The sequence below is a fragment of the Geotrypetes seraphini genome, chromosome 2 (assembly GCF_902459505.1).
Source record: "Geotrypetes seraphini chromosome 2, aGeoSer1.1, whole genome shotgun sequence".
Lineage (NCBI taxonomy): Eukaryota > Metazoa > Chordata > Amphibia > Gymnophiona > Dermophiidae > Geotrypetes > Geotrypetes seraphini.
The window spans coordinates 152,054,196-152,073,434 of record NC_047085.1 but is presented as its reverse complement, the minus strand read 5'-3'; the positions used below and the strand labels follow the sequence as shown (position 1 = coordinate 152,073,434).

At 43.9% G+C, this 19,239-nt stretch overlaps 1 protein-coding gene across 17 annotated transcripts in view; it reads right to left on the bottom strand.

The window, feature by feature from the left end:
• PTPRM (protein tyrosine phosphatase receptor type M) overlaps positions 1–19,239 on the bottom strand; it is a 1,237,515-nt gene that overhangs the window by 706,815 nt on the left and 511,461 nt on the right. For all 17 annotated transcript variants that reach the window (XM_033934018.1, XM_033934031.1, XM_033934023.1 and 14 more), the window contains one exon: positions 12,102–12,276. In XM_033934018.1, the coding sequence (XP_033789909.1) occupies positions 12,102–12,276 (175 nt within the window). The remainder of the gene's footprint in view (positions 1–12,101; positions 12,277–19,239) is intronic.

Genomic DNA, 19,239 nt, shown 5'->3' with positions numbered 1-19,239 from the left:
TTTGCATCGAAATATCCTGCGGGGGACAGAAGGAAGAAAGCATGTCAAGAGCTACTGTGCAGAGTGCAAGCTAGTCAGCAGCAACTCCGTGTTTGGACCCAACAAGGTAACTGGAATTCGGCTAGCTTTGCTGGTGCTTTAGCAATTGTGAGAAACGGAAAGCCATTCACAGATGGGGAGTATGCCAAAACATTCATGCTTGATGTTGCCAATGAACTTTTTGACGACTTTTCAGATAAAGACAAGATAATCAAATGAATAAAAGACATGCTTCCCGTCATATACCACACACTGCAGCATGAGTATTGCTGTACTGACAATGTTTGGCTCTACGTATACATGTGAGCAGTCTTCCTCACATCTAAGGAAAATTAAGACCAACCTACGATCACATTTAACGGATGGAAGTTTCAACGCCTGCATTAAATTTAACCTCACCACGTATCCACCAGACTACAAAGCCATCAGCAAAACCATGCAGCACCAGAAGTCGCATTAATGGTAAGAAGTACTTTATTCATCATTGGTTAGAAACAGCATAACAACGGTATTAAAAAGAATTCAGAGACTTATTGTACTTTAAAAGTGTTGGTCTTACCTGAAATGCACACATTTAATTGTATTAAGGTTTAAAATGTAATTCCATGAGAGCCATACAATATGTTTAAGCTTTAAACATATTGTATGGCTCTTATGGAATTACATTTCAAAATGTGTGGCGTTTATGGCTCTCTCAGCCAAAAAGGTTCCCTACCCCTGGCTTAGCTGAAAAATTATATAGCTACACAATGGTTCCTTCATAGATATAGGCCTTTACAAAGCTACATCCTCCACATGCAAATACTGTATAGAACATCAAGGGCCTGATTCTGGAAATGGTGTCCTGATTGTAGGGGATGGTAGGCAACCTACCACCATCTAATGGATTGATGGCGACGCACATTTTTTAGAAAAATCTGTGCGGTGTGTAGGTGTCTAGGTGTGCCTACAGACACCTGAGGCTGGCGTAGGCATGGGTTATGCCGGAAGTGGCCTTAGGCATCCATAGACATGCCTGTGCGTTTCTGTAGGCGTGGGTCAGATGCCTTAAATGTAGGCCTGTAAAATGTTGGCCTACATTTAAGGTGTCTGTCCAAAAAATAGATGCGATTCTGGATGTGGCGTCTACTTGTGATTGACAAGTGGTATACACCCGTTTTGCAGGGGCCTACCACGGCAGTTGCAATTTCCAGAATCAAGCCCCAAGTGTCAGCCTCATTTTCATTACATTTATTGTTGCTGCCATACAGAAACAACATTTCTGAGAAGCAGCCGTGCATGCTTAACTCAAAGTTATTTACCAGTAACTACAATTAAACTCATTTGTTTATTGAACCAAGACCTGAGCAGAAACTTTTATAGCATATCGTCAGGCATTTAATGTAGTCACCGCTAAAAGAGCAGTTAATTACTTTCAAGTTTCTTGCAAATAGCAAGGGCTGTTGATCTGTCATTTATAATGCTTAGAGGTGAGGTCACAAAGGTCAGTGGTTACACCAATTAATTTTAAGTCCTACAGGTATTTCAAACAGAATTTATTTTATTGCAATAATTTCCCTCAGGGATTCTCTTTTAATTACCCTGTGACTGTATCTAGTACTAAAGAGGTTCAATCAAGTTGTCTGGCTACAGCATAAAACAGCATGCTATATCACAGTCTTACAACAGTGAATTTCTTGACAACTGAATTTGTACAAAGTCAATCATGCATTGTGAAAGCAACATTTAGCTGTTTCATGCACAACTTGTATGCCCCCTTACCATACAACTGTACTTATGTATTGCTCCTATTGAGTAGCACAGTCTACTTCTTTGCAGCCATTTGGCTATATGTATAATAATTGGAGAGCGGAGCTGTTACAATTCAGGGCTATGGTCTGTTTTTTGTTTTTGGCTTTTTGCCCTAGATACTTGGGGCTCCTTTTACGAAGGTGCGCTAGCATGTTTAGCACTACACTGCTGCACATGCTAACCCCGCTCTATGGAAGCGTTATCGTCTAGTGCGTGGCATTGTAGTGCGCGCTAAAAACGCTAGCGCACCTTCGTAAAAGGAGCCCTTGAACAGAAAATGAGAATTTTGGTGTTTAGAACATTGCAATTCCCATGCTACTTCTCTTGGATATGTGGAAATAGCAAATACCAACAACAAAATACTATTTCTTTTCAACGGGAAATGCATCATGTTGGTATGGAAAGCCCCACACAAACAAGCTTGCAGCACTAGAAGAGGCATGGGAAACAGCAGCCATACGAGGAAGGAATGAGGAAAAGATGCTGGCTGTGGAACTGGGGGAAGCTTGGGAGATGAAACACTGGGACAGGAATGGAAAGGGGAGATGCTGGACCTGGCGTGGGTGTGTAGGGAAGGGATGGGGAACCTTTCCCCATGGATAAGAACCTTGCCAAATGTTTTTCCAATGGTGGTATCAGACTCAGACCTATATGCTCAAAACTCACCATGTGTTTAATGATCAATGCTAGACCAGTTTTAACCTGTTTAGCATCAAAGTATTTTGGCTACTGATGCCCAAAACGGCAAATCACTGTCTTTTCTGTGGTTTGTAGCAGCCTCCGATAATCATAAATAAATAGATTAAAATGAGTTCATCAATATTAAAATGAGCACGCTGATCAATGCCCACATGATGCACAAAATAAAGCACTGATTTTTTTTTTTTTTTAAGTCCAATATTTTTATTGATATTTGAAAAAGTATATAAACTGATTTTTAACACTCCAAAATCTCTGACAGGTCTGGAGGTTCCAGTAGTATTAAAAAAGAGCTGAACACAGCTTTTTTTTTTATGGGCATAGATGTTGTGCGTGTATTACATATGCATAGTGCAACATCTGTCCTTATTGCAGAAGGCCCCATCCACAGGGCCTTAGGCCTCTTCCTGGTGCATCCTATGGGGCCCCAATGGCAGAAAGGAGTGGGCATCCCTCCTGATGATCTTCCATTTAAAGATGTGGGGTTTTGGGGGCCATGGTGGCAGAAGGGAGTGGGCATCTCTACTGCCAGATTTTCATCAAAAACGTATAGGGTTGTGGCGGATCTGTTGGGGGTTTGGGGTGGGGTATTGGGGGATCACTGGGGACCCTGGAGGCAGGAGGGAGTGGGCATCCCTCCTGCTGATCTTCCATTTAAAGGTGGGGAGTTTGCTCGGGGAGTCATAGGGGGGCTGTTGCAGCAGCAGGAGGGTGTGGGCATCCCTCCTGCCTATCTTCAATTTAAAGGTTGGGAGGGCAGGAATGTGCGGGTGTCTGGGTGGTTAAGGAAGAAGGGAGTGGGTTTGCCTCCTGCTGATTTTTTTTTTTTTTTTAATTCGGGGGCTTTAGGTCTTCAAGGTGGGGGGGAGGAGTCCTGGCACAACTTTTTTTTTAATGGTCACAGATGTTGTGCATGTGTAATATATGGACATCTGTGCCCATTAAAAAAAATAAATAAATCAAACCCAACAAGCTGAGCAGTAGGAGGGTGTTTCAGGGCTTCCCTTGCTGCTCAGCTGTTCAGGGTTTCCCCTACTGGCTCTGCACATTTGTCAGTCACTTTCTCCAATGACTGATTAGATGGGAATACTGCAGACCTCTAGGAAATATGTTTGCATGTAACATTGTTTCAACATTGATTGCCGTTTTCAAATCAGACCATTTACCGGCACCACAGCAATCCACAGGATTTTAACGGCAATTTTAGAGCATCCAGCCCTCAGTCAGTAGTCTTTTATTTATTCAATTTTCTATACCGTTCTTCCAGGGGAATTCAGAACGGTTTCCATGAATTTATTCAGGTACTCAAGCATTTTTCCCTGCCTACCCCAGAGGGCTCCCAATCTATCTAATGTACCTGGGGCAATGGGGGGATTAAGTGATTTACCCAGGATCACAAGGAGCAGTATGGGTTTGAACCCACAACACCAGGGTGCCGAGGCTGTAGTTTTAACCACTATGCCACTTACCAGTCTTTTACCCTAAATGTCTTTCTCACCCAGGAATAAAGGTTCATCATCCCTTGACTGGGACCAACTCATGTACAGCTCACCTTCCTAACTTTTGACTTTTAAAATGGTCAATTTAATCAAGTAGCTACATATAGTGTATACATATTTCATATGGAGTTACATTTTCAAATTGACTAAAGTAGTACTGGGATAATTTGTTACAATAAAATGAGTCATTTGGATATGAGTATTAACAACTGCTAACCAATCCCATGACTACATTCTGCTTATGTTTCACAATTTTTGCTAAGTTTATAACATGCCTCGTGACATTTATTAAATGTATTAATGTTGAACATGGTATTGTATGTAGTTCTCTATGTAACTGTTCATATTTTTCATAGAATTTACTCTCGTTATAATGCTCTGATTTCATTGGTAACAGAAATAACCTCAAGGGAGTCAAAAAGGTACTTCATTCTGCAGGGTGGTACGAAAAGTTTTGCTTCTTCTGTATTCAGTTGAGCACTTATGAAAGCCAGCTTCCTAACTGGAATTACAGTCAGCCACATTTACATTCATGTATGGAAATCTCAAAGTTCTACAGAAATTAAAGGCAACTCAAGTGGCACATAAATACCCAAATTACTATGTGCAACTACTAGTCTCATCTACATAATTTGTATCTTCTGTTTGCAAAGATATGGTGAAAACATTTGGTGTTGTTTTCAGGCCAAATGTGTGAATGCAACATCAACAGAAGATGACAAATCACAGCCAAGCCTTAACAGCAGCCAAAAAACAATATGTCTCCCAAAGCATTAAACAGACTGCCAATTCAACCAAACACTTGTTCAGCATAGCAAACAGCCTATTGCAACCCCCGCAACAGAACCAGCCCGCCCAGTCAAAACTGAAATGCAATGATTTTGCTGCATGCTTTGCTAACAAAATTTAAAGTCTCCACAAAGAATTACCGTATTTTCTCACATATAACGCGCGCGCTATACGTGGTTTTTACGTACCACGCACACCCTTGCGCGTTATATCCGTGAGCGCGTTGTACAAAATTTTTTTTACATAGTTCCTCCCCCACGTCTGATTCACACCCCCCCCCCCGCAGGACCGCTCGCACCCCCACCCCGAAGGACCGCTCGCACGCACCCGCACCCCCACCCCGAAGGACCGCTCGCACGCACTCCCACCCGCATCCGCACCCCCACCCTGAAGGACCGCTCGCACCCCCACAGCCTCCCGACCCCCCCCATCATGTAGAAGCTCCTACCGGTGTCCTGCTGCTTCCTCTTGGCGGTCCCGACACTCGACACGATCGGGGCAAGAGGGAGCTCAAGCCCTCTTGTCCCCCTGACTCCCCGACACGATCGGGGCAAAAGAGAGACCAAGCCTTCTTTCCCCACCGACTCCCCAACTCCCCGACAATATCGGGCCAGGAGGGAGCCCAAACCTTCCTGGCCATGGCGACCCCCCTACCCCCACCCCGCACTACATTACGGGCAGGAGGGATCCCAGGCCCTCCTGCCCTCGACGCAAACCCCCCCCCCCCCAACGACCGCCCCCCCCCCAAAGAACCTCCGACCGCCCCCCCAGCCGACCCGCGACCCCCCTGGCCGACCCCCCCACCCCCCTTCCCCGTACCTTTGTATAGTTGGCCGGACAGATGGGAGCCAAACCCGCCTGTCCGGCAGGCAGCCAACGATGGAATGAGGGCGGATTGGCCCATCCATCCCAAAGCTCCACCTACTGGTGGGGCCTAAGGCGCCTGGGCCAATCAGAATAGGCCCGGGAACCTTAGGTCCCACCTGGGGGTGGGGCCTGAGGCACATGGGCTCAACCCGACCAATCCGGCTTCATTCCGTCGTTGGCTGCCTGCCGGACAGGCGAGTTTGGCTCCCGTCTGTCCGGCCAACTACACAAAGGTAAGGGGAAGGGGGATGGGGGTGTCGTGGGGGTCGGCCAGGGGGGTCGCGGGTCGGCTGGGGGGGCGGTCGGAGGTTCTTGGGGGGGCGGTCGTTGGGGGGAGGGGGGTTTGCGTTGAGGGCAGGAGGGCCTGGGATCCCTTCTGCCCATAATGTAGTGCGGGGTGGGGGTAGGGGGTCGCCGTGGCCAGGAGGGTTTGGGCTCCCTCCTGGCCCGAACAACTAGTGGGGGGGGGGGTTGCCAGAGCCAGGAGGACTTGGGCTCCCTCCTGGCCTGATATTGTCGGGGAGTTGGGGAGTCGGCGGGACAAGAGGGCTTGGGCTCCCTTTTGTCGGGGAGTCGGGGGGACAAGAGGGCTTGAGCTCCCTCTTCCCCCGATCGTGTCGGGGGTGCTGCGGTTGGCTGGGGCAAGAGGGCTTGAGCTCCCTCTTGCCCCGATCGTGTCGGGGAGTCGGGACCGCTAAGAGGAAGCAGCAGGACACCGGTAGGAGCTTCTACATGATGGGGGGGTCGGGAGGCTGTGGGGGTGCGAGCGGTCCTTCAGGGTGGGGGTGCGTGTGCGGGTGAGCGGTCCTTCGGAGTGGGGGTGCGAGCGGTCCTGGGGGGGTGAATCGGACGTCGGGGGGGGGGGCATCAGGCTTTCAGGGTGGGGACAGGACTTCAAGGGGGAGAGGAGAGTCGGGCGGGCGAAAGGAGAGTCGGGGTGGCCAGAGGAGAGTCGGGGCGGGCGAAAGGAGAGTCAGGCGGCGACGGGAAAGTCGGGCAGCATGCGGGGTATACGGGTGTGCGCGGTATATAAAAATTTCTGTACATAAATTTGTGTTTTTCGCGCGCTATACCCGTGTGCACGTTTTACACGGGTGCGCGTTATCTATGTGAAAATACGGTACATACAGTCTCACCCGGTCTCCACTCAGCTGACCAGGAGCACAGAAACTTTTCCCTCCTCAAACAGATATATATGTCACTCTTAACCCAATAATACAAGAGTGCCCTGACAAAATTCTAAGAGGCTTTCAACTAGGGTTACCAGATTTTCCATCTGGTAAAAGAGAACGTGAGGCCCCGCCCCAGCAACGCTCCGCCCCCCCAAACCCAGTCCTACACAAACCTCATCTTTTCTGGCTGGGACTAGAGTGCATCTGCTCATGCGCAGACACACTCCAGCTCCGGCCCCAATCTCACCAGCTTTTTCAAAACCCGGACAAAGTACCAGGTTTTGAAAAGCCGTCCAGACATGTCCTCTAAAAGCACAGATACACTCCAGCCCCAGCTCGAAGTTAGGACATGTATGGGGAAATCTGGACATCTGGTAACCCTACCTATCAAAGATAGTACAATAGGGAGAACTACCAACAGCAGGAGGAGGTTGTGGAGCATGATGGCTGCTGGTCACATCTAAATGCAAAAAAACTGAATTACCTTTGTAATCTTAAGTTTGCTGGAGTTTTGCTTCTTTTGAATTCAGATTATCAAGTGCTGTAAGGAAGAGGAAGGGGCACACCAAATTTGGAGTGTCCCCAATCCTGGGTCCAATGGATTAATTTATTTCACATGGCTTGAGTGTAGCCACGGCTCCAGGTTAGAGGAAGCAGAGAGAAATGCCAAAGTATTTCTTGGCATTAGAAATCACCCGAAGATTGTAGGCAGACTCGATGTCCCCCAGTCTTCTAAAAAGAGGATGGATAGGCTTCCCTGAGACTAGTGGGGAGGGTTTGGAGTGCACAATGGCAATCCTGGAGAGAAGATTCCTTGACTGCTCCCTGAAGACGTGCAGCTTATTTCAGTGATACACAGAGGGGAGACTCTGTACGGAAATTAAATTACAACACAGACTGCAAAACTGTATGTATTTACCCTAGCGACTGTTTGGCTTGCTATGGAAAATCTAAGGACTTCTTTAGTGGAACAGTTTCAACTACATTTACAAAAGCATCCAGGAGCTGTGGTTTCTTTATCTAACAGAATGACTAATAAAGAGCAAAATTTGGAAAATATTGGGCTGAGTTTCCAAGTTGGAGAAACAGGAAACAGTAATTGCTCAGGACAATATATCTGTTTGTAAGAAGCAAGAGAATATGAAGCAGTTAATGGGAAAAAAGTCTCAGATTTTGAGCTTTCCCAAGCAGAATAGGATGGGCCTTAAAGGCCTTATTGGAGAGATATTTTAAAGAAAATTTTAATATTACAATGAGTGCAAATTTAGTGAAGTTATATTATATTCCAGCCTACCATCAAAGGAAGATATTCAGTCATCAGAACTATCGTTGGACTTATTTGATAGCCTAAATAGCCCCAGTGTAGTTACTAGTCAATGTAATTTTTCTCAGGATGCTACTTCTTGCAGTTTTTCAGGATATTAAGGATCATGATATGATTTTGAAAAATTGTGTCACTTCTCATCAAGAACTATTATGCAATAATAAAATTTGGGTCTTCTCTGATATGGCTCAGTCTACACAGGTTAGAAAGAAATAGTATTTTGTTATTAAGACCACTGATCTGTCAAGTGGGGGAACAGATTTATTTAAAATTTCCTTGTAGATGTTATTGTGAAATATAATGGTGTGAAGTATGTGTTCTTTGAACCTTCACAAAACTGGCCCTTACTGACTGTTCCCTTGACACAAAATGGCCAAACGAAAACAAATAAAGCATGCTTTCCTGAAAACCACATAGGAAATGATATGAAATAAATGTTCTGGCTGTCCATCCCTAATCCACACTAGCCCACCCCTTGGTGATGCATTGAGCCCAAATAAAATGGCACAAAATCTGTGGTTGCAATTATTTGCTATCTTTCCGCCACCCAGTATAGCGAGTCCTTAATCCTTGGCTTTCCCTGTAGCATGGTCCCTGAGCATCTGAATACAAAGCAAAAAATATATAATTTTTTAACCCAAATAATCATCATAAAAAAAGACAACAAAGAAGAAGAAAAAAGGAGAAACACTGCATAAATTAGAGAAAAAAATCTAAGAGCAATTGAGAGAACTCGCCTCCCCTCAAAAAAAAAGGAGTATAAACCAAACTGAAGAGACTGAGGGGGACTGTTGCAAAGCAGAATGGTTGCACCTGCATAGAACTTTACAATAGCTCTGAGCTTGGGTGAGCTATTCCATCCTGTTGCCATTAGATGATGTCACCTACTTGTGTGCCTGCTACAATTCCATTTGCCAATGGAGACAGTGGGACAGTGTAGCCAATATCAGGCGGACTTCTATGCTCTGTGTCCCATACAGTATACGGCAAAGACACATCAGGATGCATCTGGATGCTGGAGTTAGCTTTGACATCACCTCGGCAGCAGGGAAGTAGGGACTGTGCAGGGTAGACTCTTTTATGGTCTGAGCCCTGAAAATGGTAAGGGTGGATCAGGAGCAAGTATGTGTATTTTATACCATATTCATATCGTCTGAGTAAAGTTCTTACATATCTCGGGGGGTGGGGAAGGAGAGGAAGACATTTTATAGTGGAATTTAGCAAGTAAAATGTAATAATACTGGATAGCTGGTTCAACACTTGATGATGTTGGATAGACTGGATGGACCGAACAAGTCTTTATTTTGCCGTCATTTACTATGCTATGTTAATAATAGATGAATTCCATTTGTTTCTTAGAGCTCCAGAAACAAACAAAATGCTCAACAGCTCTCTACAGCAAAGAAATTCCTTTGAACAATGTAAAAAATGTAAGTTTAAACCTAACAGGACATTTGATTATGTAATAATACATAAAAAACAGAGTAATATACTTATCATATAAGAGCAATGTTATTTAACAACAGATCATTCTCAGATGTTACTAAGTAATTTGTTTAAAATGGGTCCTGTAGGTCACAAGAAATCATATGCAGGTGGTCTCATAAAAAAAGCAATAGTGTGGGTAACACAGAGATTAACATAATTATTTCATTGTGTTACAAGGAGCTAATGGAATTATGCCCTAAGGCTATCCAGTCATTGAAAGCACCCACTGCAAATAAGCCAAGAGATTCTGGGTAAATGCATAAAGCTTAATTACATTTTAAATCAACGAATGTACTAGCAAAATATATAATGTGAGAAAAATAAAATCTGTTCTTACGATTGTTGTTGCAAAACATGACAATATAAAACAGTAACAAACCCAAAAGTAAGAAAAAACTTTCTTCACTCAGTTTTACAGATGCAACAAATCAGTAACTAATGAAAACTGTTTACACAATCAGCCTATTTAGGAGCCACCTAGGGCTAGATTCACTAAGCAAACCGATCGTGTACCAATTGGTTTGACCCCTTTGTGACCCGATTTTACTCCAGCCCGATTCACTTACATTTCTGCCGATCCATGCATGCAAATGAGGGGGAACGACATGCAAAGTAGGTAGGGACGTGATTCACAAAACAAATTTTGCGAACCAACTGGGTTGGCCAATCAACCCAAGAATCGACTGCTGGGAACCAGTCACAAACGTCCTTTTCGACTCCCCAGCTCCATTGCCGCCCTGCTCTCTGCACACCCTGCTCTCTGTTGTCCTGAATCGCCACCCTGCTCTGCCCTGAATCTGTCCTGCCTGTTCTGCCTGAAATCTGTCCTGCCTGCCGCACCGAATCACCACTCTGCTCTCCCCCAAATCGCCACCCTGCTCTTCCCCGCAGTGAACCCATGATTTTAACCTACGGGTTTAAGCAGGTTAAAACCAGGTCTCGCAAAGAAGTTGAGAGGTAAAATTTTTTTTAAAAGACTGCTGCTGCTGCCGCCGGAGATTGAGTCGGCCCCCCCCCCCCAAAAAAAGCAAAAAAACCCACAGCAAACGACAATGCGCAGATCATCTACAGCAGGGGTATCAAAGTCCCTCCTCGAGGGCCACACTCCAGTCAGGTTTTCAGGATTTCCCCAATGAATATGCATTAGATCTATTTGAATGCACTGCTTTCATTGTTTGCTAATAGATCTCATGCATATTCATGGGGGAAATCTTGAAAACCCGAATGGATTGCAGCCCTTGAGGAGGGACTTTGACACCCCTGATCTACAGGGAAAGCAGGTGGTCTGCGCATGCGTCTGGATCGCACACTAGCGATCCGTGTCGGCACATGGGGGCATTCCTCCAATTGCCCCCATTAGAATATTGTTGCTTGAAGAATCCATCAGATCTGCTCGGATCGGACACGGACCGGTAACGATCGGGCAAGGTTAGTGAATCTAGTCCCTAGTCATGAGACTTCCACTGTATGCCAAAATATGTTCCTTCTTATTAAGAAGTACAATAATGTCTATTGCATATTGTTAAGCAAGGATCAGTGTTTCAGTGCAATCATTATGCTGCTTTGACATAAATATGTAAAAGCTTAAGTTAATAATAAAGCTCTAAATCTTTTGAACACTTCTTAAAAGAAAACTGTAAACTGGGCTGCAGCGTAACACCTCAATATCAAGAAAAGATCAGATCATCCAGACTAATTAGACAAAGTTGTTATAGGAAACGTAAGCACACAATTTCAAAGCTGAGCAGTCAGAGTGCATAGGAAGTGACGCGGGAGAGGAAAGGCCCTGCCAGGGCTTGCCGGAAGCAGCCTGTTTACAGCGCTTCCTCTGCTCATCGGCTGCCGCTACTGTTTCGGGGGAGGGAAGGCGGAATGGGGTAGGGTTGCCAAGACTGGCTGCCTGCTTTTTGGGGGGCCGGAGAGAAGGAGGAGGTGTTGTCAAGACCTGCTGCTGCTTCGGAGGCTGGAGGGAAGGAGGGAGAGATTTCTGGCTGCCGCTGATACTTTGGGAGCTGGAGGGATGGAGGGAGATTTGTGTCTGCCACTGATGTTTTAGGGGCTGAAGAGAGGGAGGAGAGTTGTTGGTTCAGGAGCATAACTTTGGAGATTTTATGGATGCTTTTTTAAATACATCCACTCATTGCCTTGTTTAAAACATATAATCCATCTCCTTGACTTGGACGGTGAGCTAGAGAAGAGAAGACTCAAGTCTCCTGTCCAACAGTTATTACAGTACAAGCACATTGCATGCATTAAATATATTCTGTTTCTACAGCAATTCATTGGTGCAAAGGTCAAGACAGAAGATTGCATCACCCTTCCTTCAGAACCTTAGAGAGCAAGTAATCTTGTGCCTCGAGGCAGACCATCTGGAGAAATTATAAACTGAGTCTAGATACTTTAAGAAATCAATGTAAATACAGTTAAAAATACCTTTGACAATCAATTCTGCATAGTTTGACACTCCAACACCTCCTTCTGTGTGAATCATGCAGCGATAATTCCCAGCATCCTTTTTTGTTGTATTGACTACATTAAATGAAGCTATGAATCGCCGTTCGTTAAACACCTTTATATCTTTCAAAGCAGCGTCACTTCCATGAATACCCTAAATTTAAAAAAAAGAAGAAATGTCATCAATATAGTAAAAAAAAAAAAAATAATCAGTTTTGCGTACCATCTTATTTCACCTCTCTTTACAATCCTTACTATGCTGCTACAAGACAAAAGCTCTGCTTGATTTTTATTATTTTTTTTAAGAGCACTCACTGTCTGTATGCAGCTGGCCAACTGGAGCAGCTTGTAATCTCGGGAACTCTGCCACATTTGCAACTTCTCACACACAAAGAAGAGTATGATACATGCACACTACGGGGTAATTGTATAAAGTGTTGCCCTGTTTTAGGCACAAACACCTTGTGTAAATGCCACTATTTTTGTCATGTACATAGTTAGGGGAAAATTCTATAAACTGCGCTCCAAATTTGGTGCTGAAAAAATAAATAGCGCTGAACAGAATCCTAAGATGAGCATTCTGGGATCGGTGCTCTTTCTAGAATAGCGTGCAGCACAGGGTTTGCACTCAACATTGGGCGTGGGGAGCTACACTAACTAAAAGGTGTAAATCCTAGGTTACATGATGGATCCCTGGTATTCAATAATACTGTATGCATCTTTAGTGAATGCCCCTGACCCGCCTCTGCTCCTCCCATGGCCACACTTTCTTTTGAGTTGTATGCTATACAAATTGAAGAACAGTGCATACCAAGATACGCATACAAATTTAAATTGTTGCCAATTACCGCCAATAACTGATTGTTAGCACCCAATTATTAGTGTTGATTGGCTCACTAGTTAATTTAGTTGCATGCATATCTCAGGAAAGCATGCCATTTTGCACAAGGGAAACTGCATGCCATTCATAGAATCCAAACAAAACAAACAGCTGTTATATTCTCTAGACTCCACTTTATATTAACACGATATAGCACATATAGAGTCCTAAATTGGCTTGTTTTGTCTTGTTTAGCTTATCGACCTCAGTGGTACCACCTGTATTCCACTAAACTTTTAGATCATACAGCGTTCAGGCACCCATAGTCGTCATCGGCCTCAATAGATGTGTACTTTAAATATTTTTAAATACTTTATTTTAAATAATTAAATCTAATATAATAAAACGCTAGGCCGCGCATGCGCAGTTCCATAGCGTGTGTCCGTTTTCCGTGAGATGTACAGCATCTCAGATAGGAGTGGCATGCGCCCGAAACACTCTCTCTCCTCCCCCGAGACGGATGTCGGACACGGAAGCTGTCGGCCCGTGCTGTTTTTTGATCTGCCTTGCTCCTTGCCTGATGTCCTCTCTCCTCCCCCGAGGCTGATGTCGGACGCGGCGGCTTTCTCCCCCGAGGCGGATGATCTTATGGGAATCAATGTTCTTCGCTCTGCCCTGCTCCTTGCCTTACTATATTTTTAAGTTGAAAGAACAGGCAGCGGCTCCTCTCAGGATCCCCACCTGCGTCGGAAGTCCAATGCAGTCGGGGATCTTGAGAGGAGCCGCCGCCGCCGTGTCTTTCAACTTAAAAATATACTAAGGCAAGGAGCAGGGCAGAACGATCTTCAAAATGGCGGCAAATCGATCTCCGTTCCTCCAGGGGGTGGGTCTGGGAGGAGAGGGATCGCGGCCACTCAGCGCCCCCACCGAGGAGCCCAGCAACTTTCCGCTGTCCGGGACCCGACTCATTTGCCGCCCCCCCTCTTCCCTTACCGCGGGCCCGACTGGCGATTTAAGCAGCGTGTATAGCACTCTTCACACGCTGCTTCGGGCCCTTCTACTGCCCTGATTTACTCTGGCATGTCCGGAGCAAATCAGGGCAGTAGAAGGGCCTGAAGCAGCATGTGAAGAGTGCTGACACGCTGCTTAAATCGCCATGTGTAGTCGGGCCCGCGGGAAGGGAAGGGGGGGGCGACAAAGGACTCGGGCCCGCGTTTGTAGTCGCGACTGTGGGAAGGGAAAGAGGGTAGAGGAAACGCTAATGCAGGCACAGGGAACTGGTGTGGGGGGAGGGAATGCAGCTTTGTACAGACAGACAGAGGGAGGAAGGAAGACAGAAAGACAAGAAGAAAGATACAGGGGCAGGTGCACAGGGAACTGGTGTGGGGGGAGGGAATGCTGCTTTGACAGACAGACGGAGGAAGGGACACAGAAAGACAAGAAGAAAGACACAGGGGCAGGTGCGGGACAGCGGGAGTCGCGTCAGGAGGGGTGCGGGATGCCGCAGAGGGAACTTTTCCAATGGGTGCAACTGGGCGGCTGTAGGGAGCCTCTGATCACGGGCAGAGCAAGGTAAGTGTATCATAGGGATAAGAAGGAGGAGGTGGGAGAAAAAGGAAGGGACACCTACTGCTGGACAGGGGGAGAAGGAAAGAGGTGCTGATGGACAGGGGGGTGAAGAAAAAAGAACGGAGGCCTAATGTTGGACAGGGGGAGAAGGAAGGTGCTGCTGGACAGGGGGGGGAGGTAAAACAAAGGGAGAAGGGCTGCTGCTGCATAAGGAGACCTGTGAAGGGGTGGTGGTGGACACAGGGGAGGTAAAAGGAAGGGAGAATGGACAGGGGGAGCAGGCAAGGGGTGCTGATGGACAGCCAAGGAAAAAGAAAGACAGAAAGAAAGAAAGCGGCTAAGGAGAAAGAAATAAAGAGAGACACACACAAATATATTCTAGCACCCGTTAATGTAACGGGCTATAAGACTAGTAGATAAATATAAATACTCATCTTCATCTTCGCGGGTGGGGGTAGGCACTACGACACAGATCTATGGTTCGCCCCAAAGGGCTTTATCAAGGAAATCCCCCTTAAATCAAGCGGCTCATGTTCCCCGTGTTTGCAGATTTAACAATAGAATCCAGTCAATACCCCTTAATTCTATAATCTTGTGTGCCCATTTTTGCACTGAGAGGCCCTTTCATAAAGGGACTTTCTCTAGCACTAAGGTTACTTTTCGTCATGGTTGGAAAATGGTCAATTTTTCATTTTTCGCAGAGAAGCTGTTTTGAGGAGCATCCCCTAAAACATTAAGCAAACTTTCAGTGCACCCTGAAGCCTATGCAGAAAATTTAAGTTTACATATAAAAAAATGTACTTACACCACTCACTCACCATTTAGAGACTTTACACCATTATCTCTGTGCAGGTCTAAAATGGCCGCGGCGTCTTAGATCTCCCTCTTATACACTATTTCACATTCAACCAATCACAGAGCTCATCAGTAAAGCCCACCCACTTTCACAGCAACGTCATCCACTCCAGTTCAGCATTTAACCCAAAGAGAATCAAAGTATTCATTTCAAAAATCCATTTCTGTTCCCTATAATTAAGGAATCTCTCCAGGTTACCTCCCTCCCATCCGACTTTAATATGGTCTATAACTCGCCATCTCAATGTTTCCACACTATGTTGATTTTCTAGCCAGTGAGCTACTATCACAGCTTGCGATACGAGACAATACGAGACTTATGTTCATTTAAATGGATCTTAATCTATCTAATTGTTCTCCTAACATATATTTTTGTTGGAAGAACAACTAGACAGATTAAGATCCGCTTAAATGAACATAAGTCTCTGATCATGACCAAAAATAGTAGCTCACTGGCTTGAAAATCAACATAGTGTGGAAGCATTGAGATGGCGAGTTATAAACCATATTAAAGTTGGATGGGAGGGAACAGAAATTGATTTTTGAATTGAATACTGTGATTCCCTTTGGGTTGAATGTTGAACTGGAGTGGATGACGTTGCTGTGAAAGTGGGTGGGCTTTGCTGATGAGCTCTGTGATTGGTTGAATGTGAAAGAGTGTATAAGAGGGAGATCTAAGACGCCACAGCCATTTTAGACCTGCACGGAGATAATGGTGTAAAGTCTCTAAATTGTGAGCGAGTGGTTTAAATACATTTTATATAGTAGATAAAGACAGACTGTTCACACTCTCCAAGGTAGGGAGAACAAGAGGGCAGTCTCTAAAGTTGAAAGGGGATAGATTCCGTACAAACATAAGGAAGTTCTTCTTCACCCAGAGAGTGGTGGAAAGTTGGAACGCTCTTCCAGAGTCTGTTGTAGGGTAAAACACCCTCCAGGGTTTCAAGACTAAGTTGGACAAGTTCCTGCTAAACTGGGACGTACACAGGTGAGACTGGACTCATTTTAGAGCACTGGTCTTTGACCCGGGGGTCGCCGCGTGATCGGACTGCTGGGCATGATAGACCACTGGTCTGACCCAGCAGCGGCAATTCTTATGTTCTTACTTGCTAAATTCCACGATATGTTTTTCCATTCTCCCCTGAGATAGGCAAGTCCTGTACTGACTATATTAATGTGGTTAAATTTGCATTCTTGCTTTTGATCCATATTGCCACACATGGGAGACAGGCTGTCAAAGTCCGCCTGGCATCAGCCATACTGCCCCACCGCTGGAGGATATATTGTAATGTACACTTTTATTGTTAATGTTACAATGTTTTATATTTAAGAAGTTTTTAAAGGAAAAATTTTAACTTAAAATATAATTCACAAACAAAAGATAAAAACAATGATTAAATTCTAGTATAAACCTACATGTAATCTCAGCTTGATCACTGAATAAGCTTTACTCAAAAAAAAACCAAAAAAAAACAGGTGTTCAGCTGCTTTCTAAAATTGCACACATCTCCACCTTGTTCCACAGGGTAAAAGCTACTATAGAAAAATATATAAAGATATACAAGTGCATAGAGGATGGTGATCCAGACATAACATGGGTACTTCCAATATACACTGTTGAAACATTTTCAATGTGTGCCCTGGACATTTCATGAACTATCAATAATTAAATTAAGTAGAATGATGGTGCTCCAGATAATATCAGGAGAACAAAATATATCATCTTATACTTTATTCCCTGGGAAATAGATAGTTTAGTTTCAAGTTTATTCAAAATTTTGATGAAACGCAAATCAAGGCTTCTAAGCATTTTACAATTCATATTAAAAAAAAGGGGGAGACAAACATGTAGATACCCACGGGACAATACTTAACCAACATAAAACAATGGGAAAAATTGGGAGAACTACAAAATATGTAACCATTGGATAATATACTTCCTACTGCCACAAAACATTAAAATACAACTTGAAAAGTTATGCAGAATGCAGCAATATGTAATGCTGATAATGTAGTAGATAAAGAAAAAAAAAGCAATAGTTAATCTAAAATTCATATCCATAATCATGACTATCTCAGAATATATACAATTTCTCCCTATTTGAATGAACAGAAATAAGGTAACATATTAAATTCAGAGCCCATTCCTTGCTACATGCTACGCGTATCTCTCAAGAATTCAAAATGAATAGCAATTTTCAAATCCAAAACCATTTCAAATATTAAATTTTGCAACAATGGATTTAGCAATAACCAGAATTGTCATTTATGAAAATTAGAGTTCAAGCCTAGCATTTCAATAAAATGAATTACACAACGCAGTGAACAACTCCACCAAAGCACATGCTAAACAAGAAGCCCAGACCAGTCTGCATTCTTCACCCAGATGAATTAGAATATTTTCATTTACGTAATTTGAGAAGCAGACTGTAATATCTTGCTTTCAAACATGCACATTTATGAAATGATTACTGAATTCATACTACAGAGGTAACTCATATCAGTAGTGCTGGAAGACATTTTCTTTAAAACATTCATGAAAGTGAAATTGAAGAGCAATTTAATATCTTTCCAAAATTGCTTCTCAGCATTTACCTTTCCATTCTAATAATTAAGACAGCAATTGAATGCCTGAACTCACTGGATTACTTTGATACTTGGCAAAACTGTTCATCAATCTAAATAATAACCAGAGGTTAAGTATTTATGCAATGGGGATAACTTAACACATATATATATAAATTAACTAATAGGGCAGTCTTCGAAGGTCAAAGAAAAACGCTTTGCAATTGTCATATCTAGAATATACAGGGCTTCGGGAATTACTGCAGAATCAGTGCTACAGATCTTTTAGTTTAAGTATTTTTGGCCCTCCTTTACAAAACCATGTTAGGCTTTTTTAATCACCAGCTGCGGCAGTATTAGCTCCGACATTCATAAAATTCCTATGAGAATCGGAGCTAATTCTGCCACGGCTGGCGATAAAAAAAAAAAGCCTAATATGGTTTTGTAAAGGGGGTTTATTAGTTTAAAATATAATATACCCCCAATACGAGAAGGCCAGTGAAATAAAGATGCAAAAACTAAACCTCAGCAAAACGTAAGCATCTAAAGGAGCCCAAATCTTCCTGAATTGAGTAACCACACATTTTTTAATAGCAATGGCCTCATATTTCTATGTACGGCAAACCCCAGCCCACAAAGCATTCACTGATAAAACAAAATTATATTTCCATATGTATTGAATTGCCAAACCCATAAGCACATGAAACAATTGTGCCCTGCTTTTTGTTGTTGTGGTTTTGTTTTTTTTACAGAGCAAAGGCGGCAAAGCCACTGATCTTAATATTTTATAAGTTTGTTCAATTTGTGTGTTAAAAATATCCTTTACCCACTTCCATAGCAATTCGCAATAAGATTTCAAATTAATACACCCATATACAGTGGTGCCTCACACAACGAACTTAATTCGTTCCAGGAGCAAGTTTGTTATGCGAAAAGTTCGTTGTGTGAAACGTGTTTTCCCATAAGAATACATGTAAAACAAAATAATTCGTTCTGCAGCCCTGTTTTCCCATAAGAATACATGTAAAACAAAATAATTCGTTCTGCAGCCCTGTTTTCCCATAAGAATACATGTAAAACAAAATAATTCGTTCTGCAGCCCTACATTTCCCTCCCTCCACCTCACCTTATATGCAGAGTTTGCCAGCTTTCTTTTTCACCCAGCCGCACGCTTTCAAAAAGCTGTGCACGCGCAGCTGCTGGAGTTGATCAATGTTCTCCTCTCCTGCAACTTCCGGTTTCCGGTTGCGTCAGAGGAGAAGATTGAACAACAGAGCATGCGCGCATGTGCTGCTCTTTGAAAGTGTG